Source organism: Penicillium mononematosum, assembly GCF_028829835.1.
Source record: "Penicillium mononematosum strain IBT 11891 chromosome Unknown utg000003l:1.0-8172316.0:1.0-8177699.0, whole genome shotgun sequence".
Taxonomy (NCBI): Eukaryota; Fungi; Ascomycota; class Eurotiomycetes; order Eurotiales; family Aspergillaceae; genus Penicillium; species Penicillium mononematosum.
Genome location: NW_026643273.1, coordinates 1004590 through 1023465, shown reverse-complemented (window position 1 = coordinate 1023465; position 18876 = coordinate 1004590). Strand labels below are relative to the sequence as shown.

Genomic DNA, 18876 nt, shown 5'->3' with positions numbered 1-18876 from the left:
CACTATGTCCGCAGTGCACTTAACCGACACATCCTTTGGGCCCAAATTATATAGCCGTGTCATGCCATATCCATGTCAAGCCAATGAAGGCCTTCTTTTCATGGTGTATATGCGCCTGGTCAACTGATCTTGATAGGATTTACGGAGTATTCCGCAAGTCCATGTCTGCATGTGGATTCCATGTGGCGATGGAGACGCCAAATTATAAATAAGAATCGGAAAAAGGCCCCAAACTCCATAGAAATTAGCAAATGGACCAGTGAAAGCACGCAAAAGCACGAAATCTCTTACGGTTCCAGTCCAACGTTCGCTCTCGGCTTCAACTAAGCACCGAAAAAGGTGGGGCTTTCGGCTTTAGGCCGAGAACTGAAGTGCCGAGTCCAAATTTATATCGGAGGGAATTGACCGATTGACCGATTTACCGATTGACCGAGTCTCGAAGCCATGGGTGTTTGATATATATTATTTTTGACCATTCATAAAGCAGTAGAGGATAAGAACATGAATGGATCACTACATACATACACGTAGTTATTGCTCCAGGTACAACCGGCTATTGTTTCTGCCAGAGCGAATATTACTACATGTAGACTGTCGTCCGAAAAGAGAAGACCAACATTCGTTCTATCGCAAAATTAAACTTACAATACCATGGACACTACAACCCGACAACACCAATGAACGTAGAGATTTCTCTGTATTGGCTATTATGGCACATTGTATGTGGGCAAAAACAGGAAGAAACGAATCGAAAAGGAAACCCCATGAAAGCCCAGCAAACAGGCCCGCATTTCCACCCACGCAAAACGATCTATTCATAAGCGAATCCGAGCGCAGAAACCCGGGCATGGCTGAACTAAGGAAAAACAAGTCATATCACCTCGAAGAAAAGCGTTTAATCGTAGAGGCTGTCGTCATTGCCGGCTTCCCCGAAGGTATCGTTCTCCTGGACTTCGCCAGCAGATGGGAAGCGGAAGAAGCTACCGCCTCCGGTGTTCTTCAAGCTCTGGGCGAAGGCCTCATAGCGGCGGATCTCGACGTCGCTGACGGAGCGGCGGGCGGACTTCATGGCCTCCTCGAAGTGAGCACGAGTGAGCTCGGGCACGGGGTCTTCCACTTCCTCTTCCTCTTCACCCATCGTGATGTCCTCGCCGGCAGCCTCGCGCTCCTTTTGGCGGTCGATGTCGGCGGAGATAGCCTGCTTGATGGCGAGCTTGACCGCACGCTGTGTCACGAAGCCGAGATCGGCACCGGAGAAGCCGTGGGTCTTGCTGGCAATGAAGGCAATGTCGACGTCGCCCGCGACAGGAGTCTTGCGAAGCTGGGCCTTGAGGATACCCTCACGGGACTCCTGGTCAGGCAGGGGGACGTAGACCAGGGTGTCAAGACGACCAGGACGGACCAGAGCAGCATCAAGCTGCTCGGGACGGTTGGTAGCACCAATGACGAAGACGTTCTTCTTAGAAGTCATACCATCCATCTCTGTGAGGGCGTTAGTGCATATTCGGAGCAAGGAAAGAATGTAACAACGGTAACTTACCAGTAAGAAGTTGGTTGACAACACGGTCGGAGGCACCACCGGCGTCACCGACAGAGCCACCACGAGACTTGGCGATGGAATCCAGCTCGTCAAGGAAGACGACACAAGGAGCAGCGGCACGGGCCTTGTCGAAGATGTCACGGATGTTGCTCTCTGACTCACCGAACCACATGCTCAGAAGCTCAGGGCCCTTGACGGAGATGAAGTTGGCAGCACACTCGTTGGCAACAGCCTTGGCCAACATGGTCTTACCAGTACCAGGAGGACCATAGAACAGCACACCGCGAGAAGGCGAGAGACCGAACTTCTGGAACATCTCGGGGTGGTCCACGGGGTATTGGACACTCTCGACAAGCTCGCGCTTGACCTCCTCGAGACCACCAATGTCGTCCCAGCGAACGTTGGGAACTTCGACCACAGCAACCTCGCGAAGGGCGGAGGGGTTGGAGACACCCAGGGCGAAGCGGAAGTTCTCCATGGTGACACCGAGGGCCTCGAGAACCTCAGCATCGATGGTGTCCTCATCGAGATCAATGAGATCCATCTTCTCACGGATCTGCTGCATAGCAGCCTCAGACAGAGGGAGGCAAGATCAGAACCGACGTAACCGTGGGTCTCGGCGGCAATGGTCTCCAGATCAACATCCTCACCAAGCTTCATGTTCTTGGTGTGGATCTGCATAATCTCAAGACGGCCAGTTGGGTCGGGAATACCGATGTCGACCTCGCGATCGAAACGGCCGAAACGACGAAGAGCAGGATCAATGGAGTTGGGACGGTTGGTGGCGGCCATGACAACGACGTTGGAACGGGCCTTCATACCGTCCATGAGGGTGAGCAGCTGGGAAACGACACGGCGCTCGACCTCACCGTTGGTCTTCTCACGCTTGGGGGCAATGGAGTCGATCTCATCAATGAAGATAATAGCAGGGGAGTTCTTCTCGGCCTCCTCGAAGGCCTTGCGCAGGTTCGACTCTGATTCACCAGCCATCTTCGACATGATCTCGGGACCGTTGATCAGGAAGAAGAAAGCACCAGTCTCGTTGGCGACAGCACGAGCCATCAGGGTCTTACCGGTACCAGGGGGACCGTACATGAGGATACCACGAGGCGGCTTAATACCAATGGACTTGAAGAGCTGAGGGTGACGGAGAGGCAACTCGACCAGTTCACGGATCTGAGCCATCTGCTTGCGGCATCCACCAATATCATCGTAGCCAACTTCGTTGAGGTTGCCCTCCTCATCCTCTCGTTGGATGGGCTCGCCCTCGCAGTGAATAATTGTGTCCTGGGCAACAATGCCATATTCGGGAGGGTCGACCTCCACAACCTTAAATTCGATTTGTCTCATACCACCTCGTACTGTGAACAGGTCACCCTGTCGGACTGGTCGGTAGGCCTCGCGGAAGTAGGGAGCAAGGTAGACGTCGAAGAGAGAGCCGGTCAGACCCTCAATGGTATCAGCGATGGGAAGGACAGCAATGCGCTTGGCCTAGATCACGAAGATAGAATTAGCCAATAGATCATACCAAAGATGACGTGAAAATTCTCAACTTACATATTTGATATCGGGGCAAGGGTGAACAGTGATCATGTCGCCGTGCTTGACACGAAGGTTGTGACGCACGACACGGTTGATGCGGGCGCTGCCATCATCGAGATCGTCATCGGCCAGGACGATCAGCACAGTGTCCTTGCGCTTCTTGCCCTTCACGAGGACTGTATCACCACGGAAGAGCTGAAGAGTCTCCATAGTGTTGTTCGAGAGGGCAATGACCGAGTTATCATCGTTAATGGCATCGGTCACACTGCATGAAATCCGTTAGCTCCTTGCTCCCATCAGATATCTCTTTATCAGCTACTCACATCAAAGAGTTGGGCTTCTTCTTCTTTTTCAAGATAGCAGTGGAGGTATCGAGCTCCTGCAATTTTCGTCAGCTCGGAGCCTTTGGTGAGCTGTCCTGTTAATGCTTACCTCCTTCTTCTCGGCGCCCGAGGCGTCCCTGAGGTCCGGTTAGCATACTCAAATAATCAAAACAGTTCAAATGAAACGTACTGCAAGTGGACCCTCTTCTTGTCGTGCGTGTGATCCGGCTCGTAAGACATGATGGCCGTAAACGGGGTCGTGACGTTGATGGAAGCAAGCTTGAGTGAACAAAGGTGTCCAGTGCCCAGAAACAGGCGGAGCGAGACACGGATTTAAAAGAGCACGAGAGATGAGTACTGAAAAAGGAAAAGAACCGATAGATCAGAGGCAGAGAGCGAATCCGACGGCAAAGTGGAGATAGAGGTAGGTAACAGGAATGATGATGTTGAGCTTCCTACTTTGTTCTTAGAACTGATGATGATGACTTAAGCCCGGCGCTTATGTCATCGCGTTGTCCGCCACAACGAAGCGCATGGAACTCATTCGATTGGGGCGCCTTGGTGCCTGGATGATTGCGACAGGAGTAATAATATGGTTACCAAGGTCCTTACAATAATACACTCAACCTGGGTTTCACTTTCACCACATCCGTCCATTAAATGGGGAGTCATCTTTAATAAGAGTAGACATATGTGAAAGAATGGATTTATTAGGAGATTACGAATCGCTATGACACCCGTGAACTCATTTGGTGCTATTATACGCAGGATGAACCTACAAAGCTACTAAATACAGCATGTCAATATTTAAACACCAAGTGAAATATATTATTACATCAATATCTAAGCCTTTTTTTTCCTGCGAGGGGAAAGTATTTAGTAGACGAGGCTGTATCTCTTGAACATCGCTATCGCGACAAGAACCATTGGAAGCACTTCGGTCCTCTTGCTCCTACTACTCAGCCGAGGGACCCTTGACAAGATGAATTACGACTACAGCAACCCTAAAGGGCATATAGAAAGGCCATGGTTCACTTCCCCAGAATCGAAGAAAATCGAACTCTGGCTGGACTAGGACAACCTTGGAAGGGACACACCAGGCAATGTCAGACAACTCGAATCTTGGGATCCTCAGACGGAGACCTATTTAGCCTATGCGAATACTATGGATTAAGAAAGGTGATATACCGAGAATGAAATGGTATGTTTATTTGTAGATTCGCCAGGCTTGGATCGAAAGTAACGCCAGCACTGCTATAGCCATCGAAGCGAATTGTGTCGAGGCAGGTCTGTATTCCGAAAAGCTGGCGTAAACCTAGAAAATGCAAATCCAATAGCAAGGTGCCGTGCGCTGTCAACATCAGGTATATGTGCAAGTAAGAGGGGATTTGTACAAATAGAAAAGAAGGGAAAAGGCCGAGGAACAGAAGCAATCCAACATCTATGCTTTAACAGTTGCGGTTCCAGCCCAACAATCATGGAGACTCCAAGCTCCGGCACAGAAGCTGATAATCCCGACCATGCTATCGGGAATACCGATGCCTTTCTCAAAACACCAGTGCAAACACAAAGGTGCCCAGAAGACGTTGTTCACCAAGCTCTTTCGCCAAGCCCGGATTTCCAAGCGCAACGCCTCGCTATCTTCAGCCTTGGTCTCTTTAGTTTCGACCGTGCCAGCAGCCGCTCGCTGCGCGGCTAACCGCTGTCTGCGCAGCACACTCTGGCGCCAGAGCACGAAGAACTGGAAAAAGATGTGTCCGAACCACCCACGTGTACTCCAGATATCCCATTTCGCAACGCCTCCATATTTGTCCACGAACCGCTTCGAGACAACCCCCTTCGAAGCAAGGTAGCCCACGTTCTCGAGAAGCTGATAGATGACGTTCGAGATGACTTGCAGCACGGTCAGGGCGTGGAGGATGGGGTCGGCGGGCGGCGACTTGAGCGTTTCAGCGCCCCATATCCACAAAGGAAGCAGCCCAAACAAGCGCAAGTTGTATCTCGTCTCCGATGCAAGGGAGCAAAGGGCCGCGAATTTCGATTTCGACGATGCGGGGGTGACGTTCTTGGGGTACACGACCCTTGAGTCGTGCAAGGATACCCAGCCTTGTTTGTAAAGCTATCCAGGGCGCTGACGCAGTGAGGTGATGGAGCATTGAGGCGACATAGTTGATAGTCGCTAGTACTCGCTCTTGTCCGTTTGCCTCGGAGAGTAGTCTGCGGGAGCGGTCAGCGATATTCTTGATCCGTGTCGCGTCCCGAACTGTTGCTGTCTCATATCAAGATCGAAAGGGACCTTACAGATCTAGTCGGCGGATTGTCACATCGGTTGTTGTCAAGGCGGCCAGCAGTTGTCGCTTCGCGCATGAGCTCATGGCGGGTGCTTTCCCCGCCTGGACGTCAGTCGCCTCGCCTGAGGGACGTTCAGGGTCGGACATTGTGTATGATGAACATGAGAAAGAGAGGAATAAAATGAAGTTGGGCGGAATCCGCACAAGCGGAAGCGGAACCGAGGCTCGGAACTTGACGAAGTTCAATCTAATCTCCGAGGGAAGGTTTATCCCCCAGCATTTAAGTTGACAACCTCCAGGGACTTGGATTCGTATAAATATCTTCTTTCGCATAGTTATCTGTAATTTAATAAATTATGTATACTACCTAGGTATACCTAGGTATGAATACATACCGAATACATACGTAAGCCTAACGATTCACTAGGTACCTCTATCGTACCCTCCTTGATATTCTCCATCTACATATGGAATTCCTCTATGTAATTTACTACGATTTGCATAATTTACAAGTTTACTAGTACAAGTATCTACTTTTATTACGTTTACTTGGAATCACCGCGTGGAAATTCTTCATTGGGGATAATTCCCTCTCACATGTGGAATCTGAGTTCCATCTCACATGCCACTCCACCTGACTGCGGACTTAACTCCGCCTCACCTCACCTGCAATTCTTCCTCACCCCGGCTTGATCCCTCAGTACAACATATATATGATACCCAAACGGGAAAGTGAGAAAAATTTGAAAGAAATTAAAAAATTGGAAATGAAAAAATTATGACTTTACCTATTTCTCTACAGGCGACCCGCTCCCCAGACCACTTAGCTACTTTGATAGAAGAGAGCATTGTATCCGCAGCGGGTGGGGATTTACCCACTGGACCCCGGTTTGCTCGGTCTCATGGTCTATGTTATAGGGGAGTGATAATACATAATACGGCCAAGGGTTGAGAGTTCCTCATCAGACTCCGTGGGTGTTTCCCGGCAGGTCTGGTGAGGCAACGAAAGGTAGGCGGGCACCTCCGAAGTCATCGGAGGAAGCATCTCATTCCTCATTGTAGCCTCGGTCCGTGAACTGGTTGAATGAGAACGTAGTCTGACTACATAGTGAGGGTGAGGATGAGAGAAGAAGGGTTGAATTATATATCAACAAACAGAAGCTACCTAATATACCTAGGTAGCTACATATGCGAGAATCGGGAATATTGGTCTCGCTAAAAATATAAGGAGCAATTTCCCTCGGTTTATGTGATAATAACCGTCTTACACTTATACACGAGGAGATAGAGCGATTTATCAATTCAGATGTGAGATGTCATTTGTTTACTCTTACATGACAATGAGCTTAGCAAGTCACACCCTGGCCGCGAATACCCCCTCCACCCACTGGGTGACCCGGAGGTTGAGTCGCTCCCACTTCTCGGCGCTGTCGTACCCGGCCTCCACCTCCAGGTACCCACTTGACTCTGAGCGCGACCTGGTAGTGAGGGCGAGGGAGAGGGTGAGAGAAGAGGAAGCGGAAGAAGAGAGAAGAAGAAGGATTGAATTATATATCAACAAGCAGAAGCTAGCAAATATAGTTAACTAGCTAGCAAACAATGAAAGCCTAATAAACTAGGCATCAGCATAAAATCAGAAATCTGTTGCATGTGTGGATACATAGCTGCATAGATGCATGAGTTTGCGCTGAAGCTGGACGAGGAAGGTTGTTGGCTTGGTTGAGTCTTAGACTCTTATATAAGGGCAGATGGAGCGATTTATCAATTCAAATGTGAGGCCAACTGGCTTGATTTATCTCTGAGTCCGGAGACACTTCTTACAATACTTCATCCTCGAGATAGCTCAACTTCCCCCACTGGAAGTTCAACCGCGCCATCTCTTCGGCGCTATACCCCGCCTCGACCTGCAGGTACCCGCTTGATTCAAAGCGTGATCTGATAGTGAGGGTGAGAGTGAGGGTGAGAAGAAGAATAGAAGAATTATATATCAACAAACAGAAGCTAGCTAATATACCTACCTAGGTATGTTGCCAGGTGTAGATAGCTAGTTAGTTAGTTAACTAGTTAACTAACTTAGCAAATAGTGAAAGCCTGACAAAACAGGCATCAGAGTGAAACGAGAATTCTGTCGCTATGGCGGGCCAAACACCACGGGAATCGTGAATATTAGTCTCCCTAAAAATGTAAGGAGCAATTTCCCTCACTTTACACGATGATAATAACTGCCTTACACTTATACATGAGGAGATAGAGCGATTTATCAATTCAAATGTGATTTGTGATTCGCTTACTCTTACATGACATGGCCTGGCTGGTCACACACCGGCCGCGAATACTTCTTCCACCCACTGGGCCACCCGGAGGTTCAGCCGCTCCCACTCCTCAGCACTATCGTACCCGGCGTCCATCTCCAGGTACCCACTTGACTCTGGGCCTTCTTCTTGGGGTCTCGGGTCGACCGGTAGGTCGACCGGACCCCAAATGGCAGCCCAGGGATCGGTGACGATGCTTGAAGTCCTCAGGAGCTGGCGGCCCCTCTGTTCCTCGTCACTTGGTTCCCTGTCGGGGTGGGTGCGCCGAACCTCAGGGAAAGCATCGCTGAAACCGCTTCCAGCCCGTCGGAGAGACCGGCCCCGTCGCACTTGAGGGCTCAGGTCCCTCAATGGGCGGTTTCCGGAGGAAGCATCATCGTCAATGCTTCCAGTCTGTCGAGATGATGCGCTGCGTTGTACTCGAGAGAACAGATCACTCGGTGGGTCCCCGATGGGACCCCAATACGCAGCCCATGGGTCGGTGACAATGCTCGATTCCCTCACAAGCTGTCTTCCCCGAGGTCTTTCATAGCTTGACTCTCGCGACGGGTGGTCGCTACCACGAACCTCAGAGGCGGCGTCGCTGACAATGCTTCCAGCTCGGCGAAGGGATCTGCCGCGTCGTACTTGAGACTCCTGGGAGCCCGATGGGACATAATCATCACTGTTGTCGTCCCAAGGTTCATTGTTATCACCATGTCTGCCATAGTACGCGATGTTGCTGTCGCATGAGTGGAATGAGTGAACGGGGCTGGCTGCGCGGGTTTGTATTTGTGAAGTCGGATGTGGAGGGCTGTGGCTTTCGATGTTTTCGTTCTCGTCAAGCTGCAACGGGGAAGTCTCGAGCACGGTCCAGTCAGGTTGCTGGGAAATGAATTCTTCGAGATTATGGTGGCTGATTCTAGCCTGGCGATTGGCGAGCAGAGTTTCGACTCGTCTGCGCTCCGAAGCAACAGGGTCTTCGATACTTTCGTGGGTGATCCTAGCCTGGCGGTTGGCGAGCAGGTTTTCAACTCGTCTGCGCTCCCAAGCGACGGGATCTGTGGGATCTTCGATGTTGTGGTGGCTGAACCTAGCATGGCGATTGGTGAACAGACTCCCAACTCGTCTGCGCTCCCAAGCAAGGGGATCTTCGATATCTGATAGGCTAAACCTAGCCAAGCGACTGGCGAGCAGATTGTCAAGTCGGCTGTCTTCTCTTTCGCGACGTCTGCGCTCCCGTCGTTCCCGTCGACGACGGTATCGATCGACTTGGCGACTGGCGAATCCACGAAGCCGCTGACGGAGCCCAAGGCCAGCGTGGCGACCGGCGAATCTGAAACGTTGCCAAACACGACCGAGGATAACATGGCGACTGGCGAATTGATGATTTCTGCCATTATCCACAACGCTTGTGGTCTCTTCAGGCTCAGGGCTTACGTCAAGTGTATCAGATACGTCAAGTGTATCAGATAGGTCGCTGTCAACGGAGGAGGGCGGCGGCACTAGGGTTGGACCACTACTAACTTCAAGTTCTTCGGCATCAAATGATGTTGTGCCTTGAGGCTCTTGTACCTCGGCGTCAGAAAGACTCGGCGCCTCCATGTCGGGTTGGCGTGAAGACATGATCAGTGTCACGTCGGGGTGTCTCGTCCCCAACAGAGATGGGATTGTTGCGAATGAAAGGAGAAAAATGAAAGAAGAAGAGTCGCCGGCGTGCTGCAAGAGAAGACCACACGCAGGAGAGATGGTTGGTGCCCGGCGACTGGGAGCTGCGAAGCACCTCGCCGGGTCTGAGCGTGACAGGTACTGTCTCGCGTCTCGCCGGTGTGTTGCCAAATGGCTTTCACACTAGAGAGGTCGTACTTCCGTCGACAGCCGGAAGAACGATGTGATGGAATGATTTTGAAAAAGTTTGGATGAAAAGATACAACAAGGGAGGGATGAAAGGGTGGATGCGAGAAGTGAAATCAGATGAAAGAAGTACCCAGGTGTTGACAAGCGGGCCCGGTGCTGTCGATTACATCGTCGAATGACATCGTCACCCCAGCGAAGCCTAGACTGGATTGCGTTTCGCTTAGTCGTCGGTTTTGCTGCTGGCGACGACGATGATTACAGAGCGGATACCCCCCAAAGAAAGGCCGTATCCCTACGCTATCAACCGAGGCTTTCCATGGAACCCATTGCTTCCGTCAATACTACTCAAACGGCAAGGAGCGCGCACCAAAAAAGTGTCGATGAGATGGTTTTGCTTTCGCATGTGTTTATATGTTGATACAAGACATCATTGATCCTGTGTACGTATATTCGATGCGGCATGGCATTGCCCGGTTGCTGCCCACTGGCCTATGTATAAACTTGGCTATTTTATATGCCGCAAATTGGGATGAAACACAAGCTATAACAAGCTTGAGTGGCACTAGGGCTTGCTTCATGTCTGTCAACTCTTCGGGGGACTATATTGTGGAAATACGTACTGTAACCATGTAGAAATGCAGTGATTCTTCTTACATGTAATACTTTGCCTCCGGGGCCTCTCGTAAAGCAAGTAAATAGGGTAATATGTTGAAGACTTGATTGCCGACTATCGGATTGATAGTACATGTGGACATGTACGGAGTACATCAAAGGTTATAGTTACATTGTCTATCAGATTGATAGTACAACACACCCGTGGATATGTACGGAGTATATCAAAGGTTATAGTATCGACTATCAGATTGATAGTACCACACACATCAAACCTTGGGAGGTTATACATAGAAAAGTCACTTCCACGAATTAAGCCCTCTTTTTGACACTTTCCTGCAGTCTCCCGGGAAGGGCGACAGAATATCTATATAACCAGACGTCTAAAAAGACCGCCTGAGGATACTGCCAAAAGGGCCACTACACAGACATATAAGAAGTCTATCGGAGAAGACTACGGCTCCAGGGATTTTGTATGTAGTTGGAAAGACTACCAGTACATATAAGCTGTATGTAGGATCCACTACAGGTCCAAACTGACAAGTTCCAGATCTCTATATATGTAGATATGTAATTTATATAGTTCTGAATAACCACCTGGGCCAAACCAAGCCGTGGAGCACCAATTTCAAACATTGAGAGGGACAATGAGTCTGGAGGTGTTAAGAGTGACTATCCCGTGACCATGAAAGCCCTGGGCAATCACAAACAACAAACAGTGCAGAGCAGAACTTCCAGGATTGATTAGGATTATTGGGATCATTAGAATCATTGGGATCATTAAGATGTAATTGAAACCATATATCCATATATTGTACACAACATTGTAAATTATAGGGGGTAAAGGCCGTCCAACCCCCCCCGGATTCAATCAAAAGCCGTCGGGGGTTTCCGATGTGCTCCGCCAATGGATCTCGCCGGGGATCCATCTGCCGATTGTTCGTATAACCGTCTCCATTTCCTGGATATATTCTTCCGAATTTATTTATCGGAGAGTTATCCATCAGAGTTGGGAGATATTTGATATTTGTGTGAGTTATATATTGAAGAGCCGAGGCTGTCCTCCCTCATATCCCATCCCAGCCACCCTCGGGCCAACATAAACAAACAAGCCCCCCCAGCTCTCACCCCATCGTCTTCCCAATTTCTCCACTTGGTTATCATCCATTGCATATTAATCTCATTCATTAATTCTTTCTAGGCGCGTCTAATCTGAGCCTGATCACTCCTCATCCCTCCTGAACCCTGTCCTCCCCCAACCCCCTCCGATCATCGCAATGTCCGTCAAGTTCCAAGAAGAGGCCGTCCGCACCGTCACGGGCGGCGGCAAGTCCGAAGACCTCGTGCACCGCGTCGGTGAGCGATTGACCGGTGGAAAGACAGCCAATGGATATCTCCAGGTATGCAGCGCCACACCCCTCTCCCAATAATATCGAACCAACACTGATCCGGGGAATGGATCGTCAACAGGCCTACCTCCTCCAGCTCCAGAAGAACCCTCTGCGCACGAAGATGCTCACCTCCGGTGTGCTCTCGGGTCTGCAGGAACTGCTGGCTTCATGGATCGCCCACGATGTCGGCAAGCACGGCCACTACTTCAGCTCGCGCATCCCCAAGATGTCGCTGTACGGCATGTTCGTCGCCGCGCCCCTCGGCCACGTCCTCATTGGCATCCTGCAGAAGATCTTCGCCGGCCGCACAAGTCTGAAAGCCAAGATTCTCCAGATCCTCGTTAGCAATCTGATTGTACGTTGTCGTCGCTGCGATCACCTGACCTGGCATTTGCTGACATCCCCCGTTTCCCTAGATCTCCCCCATCCAGAACAGCGTCTACCTGACCTCCATGGCTGTTATCGCCGGTGCGCGCACCATCCACCAGGTTCGCGCCACCGTTAAGGCTGGCTTCATGCCCGTCATGAAGGTCAGCTGGGTCACCTCGCCCTTGTGCTTGGCCTTCGCCCAGAAGTTCCTCCCCGAGCACACATGGGTGCCCTTCTTCAACATTGTTGGATTCTTCATTGGAACCTACGTCAACACCCACACCAAGAAGAAGCGTCTGGAAGCTCTCCGGAAGGTATGATTGAATCGCTGGGATTGCGACAATTGCGACTTGATTGCTAACGACTCGGCAGCGTTATGACCAACGTCGCGACCCCGGCTACGAGAAGCGCGACTTCCCTTAAGTGGGCCGAGTCCGCAATTGACTGCAAATACACCCGGACGCGTCGGATACCTATATGTGTCGTGTCTTGCTCGTTTGCCGTCACTGATTTGTCTATTTCCTTTGTTTATTATTCTCCGGTGTTGATCTAAATCCATGTACACACCCCTCGTGCATCTTCACATGCCGCAGATATCTTCCCCTTGATGTTATCACTCAATCTCATGACGAATGGCTTTATATCTCTGTTTTTATTTCAATTCCAACCCTTGAAGATACTATATATCACCACAAGTGTAACTGATGAAGCCTTGGCCAAGACATTTTACTTCGGTTACCAATAAAAACACGTCTATACGCGTTATATTTTCTGTTAAGTTCTAGGTGCCAACGTGTGTATGTACCTAGGTAACGTTGGAAGGTTCAACAACGCGCTACAACACTAAGATTGGGGAAGACAACCAAAAAGACACGGCTATATATATTTTCCCTCTCTCTGAGCTAGCCGCGTCATTGCTTCTACCTCTGCTCGTGTGTACTTCTATATACATACATACGTATACAGGCCAGGATATAAAAAGAAATGTAACTGCGCTTGACATGAAACGGACGAAACATGGCCATTGTTAATTCCACAGTAACTACAAAAGATCCCAGTGGATAATAGAACCGGGTAAGGTACAAGAAGGCATGGATTCCGAGGAGTAGATAATCAACCATGCCACACAAGCCATGTGTTCACTCATTCGGAAATAAGAAACAGATCCCTCATATCCATATCCATGAATAAATTAGAGGCGACCTTATTCAACCTCCATCTCCGACCCCTTCCCCCTCTTAGCCTGCACCCAAGCAACAAAGTCATCTAGCGCACCGGGCCAAGCCCCATCAGGACTCCACCAGCCCATCTCCTCATCCTCCAGACTCTTGCGCATAAACACCTCAACCTGCTCCCACAGATCCTTATTAACAGGCTTTTTCCCGCGCTCTTCGAGGAACTCAATCCACCAATCCAGCCACGGCGTCGTTTCCGTGTTCCACGCCACACCGCCATGGTCAGGAGTGAAAAAGAGACGCCACTGCTCGGCAGCGATTTCGAATTGCAGGTTGCGCTGTCCTTGCATTCGCGAGAGCGGGAATGCGTATCTGTAGACTCGCCGGAAGGTCTCCGGTTCTCGTGGGATCCTCTCCCGGAGGAGCTTGGCGTGCGCTTGCATCTTTGGCATGGTGTCGCAGCTTGTGGGTTGTTAGCTTGGATGGATATGACGATGAGGATGTTTTGAGTGTGGGTTGAAAGGGGCTTTTCTTCCACGTTCATGTTGCACTTACAGAGCTTTCAGCCATCCTTCCATCCATCCCTCACGGGTGAACTCGCCCATCGATGGTGACTGGAGTAGCTCGGCGATGGCTAGGCAGGTTACTTCGTCCAGCTCGACCCCCAGGTCGCCAAGAAAATCTATTGCTCGCGTGATACCGATGGTATCTGGGCTTTCAACTGGGTCATCTGCGGAGACATGAGTATTTTAGGTATAAAACCATGAGTGAGGGGTGGGTAGGTACCTCGGTAGCTTTCGAAGATCTTTGTAAGTTCTGAGGTTATAGTTGCGGAGGTGCCAGATGCAGCGGCGAAGAAACTATTCCAGCAACAACGTTAGCCTTGGGATGTTTCACGCGTTAACCATGTATGATTTCTTCGGAGCAAGATGGTTAGGTATATTGTCATAGGGCTAGGGGATGGCAAGCACTTCTTCTTCGTCTTCTTCAATCGAGGCATTTTGGATGATGAATGATGTGATGAGAGATCAAGGATTTCCCAAAGTGAGTTTGAGGCAAGTCCTGGAAAGAGAAGAGCAGATGTTGGAGCTTTGATGTTCTAGGTATCTGCTGACATCTTTGACTCAACACCATATGTCCAGGCTGGGGTTGAAGACAAATAAAATAAAGAGACACAAAATTCCAGGGTACGGCATAAGAGTGATGACAAGCACTTACGCATCAAGCGCTGGAGGTAAACTCCATCCACATGCTTTAAGGAACTATAGCAGAAAGTTAATGTTTTGATCCACGTGACCGGACAGAACCGTCTTGAGATATTCAAACGGACCGCATAGGCGAGGACATGTCCGGAAAGCATGTAAGTTACTTACTTTAGTAGCAACAGACTCTTTTGTCCGTGTACAGTTGACAAACTCAGCGATTTGGTGTTTCTGGCTGGTCGTGTAGGGTGGCATGGTGGGGGTTGGCAATATTTGTGCCCGCTCGGAGACAGGCAATAAGTGGTGGAAACACGTTGGGGGAATTGAAACCGTTTGGTTTGTAGTGCCGATGTGAGAGAAATCCTCTTTGGCTTGGAAGATCTACGTAACACCAGGACTATGAGGTCTGTAGTGAGTTATCATCCCGTTCCCAAGGTTGGATCGGGACCTCGGACGGGATGGCATCGTGCTGACTCATCAAGTCTCCCAACCTTAACAGTCCACTGGTCCTATATCAACAACCCATCTATAGATAGACATGGCATGACTATTGACTTCGTTACATTGGGCATGAATTTGTGTGTATTCAGAGGATATATTTCCATATAGTAACCATTACAGAGAAGTTGTTGGTCAACATTTGCCATCAATTCATCACACTAGAAGCGATGAGGACAGGATCGATGGTAAAAAGTACAGTCAACTTTTGTAAGATCAAATAGATCTGGTAAAACTCCCAAACGCCTTTTGCGAGGTGCAAATATGTAATATTCGGTATCATGTCGAATTTGCTTAGGTTGTGAACAACGTATCCTCCTAATATGGATGTTAGCAATTTGGCCCTTGAGGATTTGAACATAGACCCAACTCACCTCTCTAAGGTACTCTCCTGCATCGGCCTGTTCGTTTGCATTAGCCAATGTAAGTAAGCAACCAGACCCGAGCTGCACCTACCTGACGATGGACCGCGATACTGGTAGGGTCCAATTTTGCGATCTGCGCGGATGACCGTGCTGTAACTCCAAATCCGAGGGGAACATCATTTGAGTCCAGAATCACAACACCTGCATTCTCCGGACAGTCTTCCGAGAAACGAGCCACGTGGGCTTTTAGGACCGAACCGCCATAGAGCAGAGGCTAAATCTTGTTAGCAAGGACAGCAGATCATATAGGAAGTTGGAATAAGCTTACCATCACTCCATTTGCTTTGATCCAGACCTGTGCCATAGCCCTAGAGTTAGCACGATGTCCTGTTGCAATGCTGATATTGTGATACGTACCTTGTATCGGGCATTTTGCGCCAGGAGATCCAGAGCTGTCAGGTTGATGCGGAACTTGCCCGTCTGCCAGCATATTAGCATCACTGATCAGAATGACAGCAGAGCGACTCGAACCTTCGTAAATTTGCCGACCATAGTGCCAGCTGAAAGGAGCTGATCACGAGGGAATGAAACACTCAGATTGGCGATATCCTTGTTCACGTAGTAAACCCGGCATCCTTGCAAGCGGAAAACACTCTGAGATCCATCTTCGGCTGGGGTAATAAGAGAATTGAGACTGCGGCCGGTATAGGAAGCGAGCTTCGTGAAGAGCGTCCGGGTCTCTTCCTAAAAGAGGAATGGGTTAGTCAAAGCAGTCAATATTCATTGCACTAGTACGCACTTCTGTGAGGGATCTCATATTGTCGGATATGAAGCTGAAGATATGACAAAAAAGTTGAATAGCAGCAAGCTTGTATTATCGGGAAGTGAGGAACAAGAAAAAAAACCAAAGTCGGGCAATATCTTACCGCCCAGACACGGACCTGAAATTTATAGCGATGGAATGGGAATGAAGAGCCAATCAGAGTAACTATTGTCTTTCCGCCTAGAATTTTCGGGACCGCCTTTTCACTCTAAGATATTTTTACTATTCTCCGCAAATTTCACCGTTAACCCCCCAAATCTCCAATTACAAGATGGCGCGTGGTCCGGAAGTGAAGCGGAGACGATTGAGTCCTCCAGCAGATGGTGAGGACTCCTCATCGCGCTCAAAAGCCGACCAAGAGTGGGATGTTGAGCAAGACTATGAACGCCGCCCACGCAAAAACACCAAGAAAGCCGGCGAGAATGCGCGATTGCCAATTAAGACTTCCGAAGGCTTCGTCCAGCCCGAAGCTCAGCCCGAAGATCAAGGAGAGGAAACCGACAGTTTCCTGGGCACCGATGATGACGACGATGAGGAGGAAGATGGCTCTGAGGGCGAGGAGGACGGAGAAGAAGCCGAGGAAGAAGCACCCAAGATTCCGCTGAAGGTACAAATCTTGCAGGCAAAGGAAGAGCTAGCGAAGATGGCCACCTTGATCAACGAGGATCCCGAGGAGCATATCTCTCTGTTCAAGACAATGGCCGAGATGGTGTCGAAGAAATCCACGCCTATCACAGTTAAGAAACTGGCTCTGGCCTCACAGGCGGCTCTTTACAAGGATGTCATCCCTGGATACCGCATTCGTCCATTGAGCGAAGAGGACCAGTCCGGCAGGGTATCAAAGGAGGTGCGCAAGCTCCGAGACTTCGAACAGTCCCTTGTGTCAGGATATCGAGCCTATGTCCAGAAGCTTGCTACGCTCGTAAAGCCATCCAAGGCAGATGGGCCCACAGATGCTGGATTGAGGAGCTTCGCGATTTCCATGGCTTGCACTATGCTCTTGGCCGTGCCACACTTCAACTTCCGCAGCGAGCTTCTGAAGATCTTGGTGAACCGCCTTGCACGGAGACAGCTTGATGCCGACTATGTCAAGTGCCGCGAAACTATGGAGGAGGTTTTCGCCAAAGACGACGATGGAACCGTTTCCCTCGAAGCTGTTCGTCTGCTAGCAAAGATGTTGAAGGCTAGAGACTTCCACATTCACCCTAGTGTATTGGACACATTCCTCCATCTTCGTTTGCTCGGCGAGTTCCACCTGAAGGCGTCTCGAGACCGAGTGGACCGGGAAGAAGAAGAAGCCCCCCCAAGGAAAGAAGCAAAAGCAAAAGCGCGAATTCCGCACGAAGCGAGAGCGCAAGATCCAAAAGGAGCGAAAGGAAGTCGAGAAGGATATGCGACAAGCAGACGCAGTGGTATCGCACGAGCAAAGAGACAAGAACCAGGCCGAAACATTAAAACTTGTGTTCGGGCTCTATTTCCGCATTCTCAAGCTCCGCATTCCCGCACTCATGGGTCCTGTGCTTGAGGGTCTGGCTAAATATGCCCACCTCATTAACCAAGACTTCTTCGGTGATTTGCTCGAGGCTCTGAAAGACCTGATCAACCACGCAGAGCGCGAGGAGATGGGCGTGGAAGGTGACCAGGAGGTCGCCAACGATGAGGACGACGAAGACGAAGACAGTGGCACAATTGCCGAAAGCGCAGCCCGTGACGCTCGCCGAAGGACACTTCTCTGCACTGTCACTGCCTTCGCCCTGCTAGAAGGTCAAGAAGCCAGTAAAGCAGCCGCAGGTCTCCACCTCGACCTGAACTTCTTCATCAAGCACCTCTACCGATCCCTCTACTCCCTCTCCATGAACCCAGAGGTGGAATACAACCCCGAAACAGCCCTCCGCCTTCCCGACCCCAACACCTCCGCACAAGGCAAGGAGCTCTCCCAGTCCCGCTCCAAGAACAAGGTCAACTTCCAGACCCCGATGGTCCTCCTCCTTCGCTGCTTGCAGCCCACCCTGCTATCCCGCGCACACGGCAACCCGCCTCCAAGTCGACTTGCCAGTTTCTCCAAGCGTCTCATGACGACTTCCCTCCAGTTGCCGGAGAAGTCTGCTCTTGCAACGCTGGCGCTCATGAACCAGGTCTCGAAATATCATGGTCGTCGTATCTCTTCGCTGTGGCATACGGAGGAGCGCAAGGGTGATGGTGTGTTCAATGCTTTTGCTGCTGATATTGAAGCTACCAATGTCTTTGCTGGTTCGGTGTGGGAGGGTGAGCTATTGCGGCTGCATTACTGTCCACAGGTGCGAGAGTCCGCGATAGAGATTGAAAAGATGATGTCCTCTTCGAAGTAAATACTGTTTTGAATAATATTACATGCATATTCAGCTACAATCTACTCTTGTCTACTGTCTACTCTTGGAGAATTGTAATCAAACATCTTTCATTGACATGCAACAAAATCTAACAAAAGCCGGCCACTGCCCCCGGGGCCTCCTCCAAATCTGACAAATGGTAATTTTTTTTTTTGGATTTTCTTTTTTTTGTTTTTGGGGGTACTTTTTTTTGAGGGTTTTTGGTTTTAAATTTTTTTTTGGGTTTTT

At 49.9% G+C, this 18876-nt stretch overlaps 7 protein-coding genes across 7 annotated transcripts; 2 read left to right on the top strand and 5 right to left on the bottom strand.

The window, feature by feature from the left end:
• Positions 1–895: 895 nt before the first annotated feature.
• cdc48 (AAA family ATPase CDC48) lies at positions 896–3753 on the bottom strand (the record flags this gene model as incomplete). The annotated part of the gene is made up of 7 exons (XM_057292080.1): positions 3596–3753; positions 3515–3542; positions 3406–3461; positions 3098–3347; positions 2144–3031; positions 1541–2111; positions 896–1482 (listed from the first exon to the last, which is right to left on the bottom strand). Exons 1-7 carry the CDS (start codon positions 3643–3645, stop codon positions 896–898), a joined length of 2430 nt encoding a protein of 809 aa, XP_057146891.1. The 5' UTR covers positions 3646–3753.
• Positions 3754–4846: 1093 nt separating this feature from the next.
• N7519_005303 (uncharacterized protein) lies at positions 4847–5843 on the bottom strand (the record flags this gene model as incomplete). The annotated part of the gene is made up of 3 exons (XM_057292079.1): positions 4847–5486; positions 5542–5622; positions 5707–5843. The coding sequence occupies 3 exons, from the start codon at positions 5841–5843 to the stop codon at positions 4847–4849; spliced, it is 858 nt and encodes a 285-aa protein (XP_057146890.1).
• Positions 5844–8011: 2168 nt separating this feature from the next.
• N7519_005302 (uncharacterized protein) lies at positions 8012–9613 on the bottom strand (the record flags this gene model as incomplete). The annotated part of the gene is made up of 1 exon (XM_057292078.1): positions 8012–9613. One exon carries the CDS (start codon positions 9611–9613, stop codon positions 8012–8014), a length of 1602 nt encoding a protein of 533 aa, XP_057146889.1.
• Positions 9614–11733: 2120 nt separating this feature from the next.
• N7519_005301 (Mpv17/PMP22 family protein) lies at positions 11734–12639 on the top strand (the record flags this gene model as incomplete). Its single annotated transcript, XM_057292077.1, has 4 exons — positions 11734–11856; positions 11927–12202; positions 12264–12530; positions 12589–12639. 4 exons carry the CDS (start codon positions 11734–11736, stop codon positions 12637–12639), a joined length of 717 nt encoding a protein of 238 aa, XP_057146888.1.
• Positions 12640–13420: 781 nt separating this feature from the next.
• On the bottom strand, positions 13421–14848 carry N7519_005300 (defective in cullin neddylation 1 family protein; the record flags this gene model as incomplete). The annotated part of the gene is made up of 5 exons (XM_057292076.1): positions 13421–13853; positions 13947–14121; positions 14178–14251; positions 14610–14653; positions 14765–14848. 5 exons carry the CDS (start codon positions 14846–14848, stop codon positions 13421–13423), a joined length of 810 nt encoding a protein of 269 aa, XP_057146887.1.
• Positions 14849–15385: 537 nt separating this feature from the next.
• On the bottom strand, positions 15386–16273 carry N7519_005299 (ribosome biosynthesis protein NIP7; the record flags this gene model as incomplete). The annotated part of the gene is made up of 7 exons (XM_057292075.1): positions 15386–15409; positions 15466–15492; positions 15548–15730; positions 15785–15811; positions 15874–15936; positions 15988–16200; positions 16256–16273. 7 exons carry the CDS (start codon positions 16271–16273, stop codon positions 15386–15388), a joined length of 555 nt encoding a protein of 184 aa, XP_057146886.1.
• Positions 16274–16550: 277 nt separating this feature from the next.
• On the top strand, positions 16551–18627 carry N7519_005298 (nuclear export protein Noc3; the record flags this gene model as incomplete). Its single annotated transcript, XM_057292074.1, is given in 2 exon segments — positions 16551–17527; positions 17541–18627. 2 exon segments carry the CDS (start codon positions 16551–16553, stop codon positions 18625–18627), a joined length of 2064 nt encoding a protein of 687 aa, XP_057146885.1.
• Between the last annotated feature and the right edge of the window lie 249 nt (positions 18628–18876).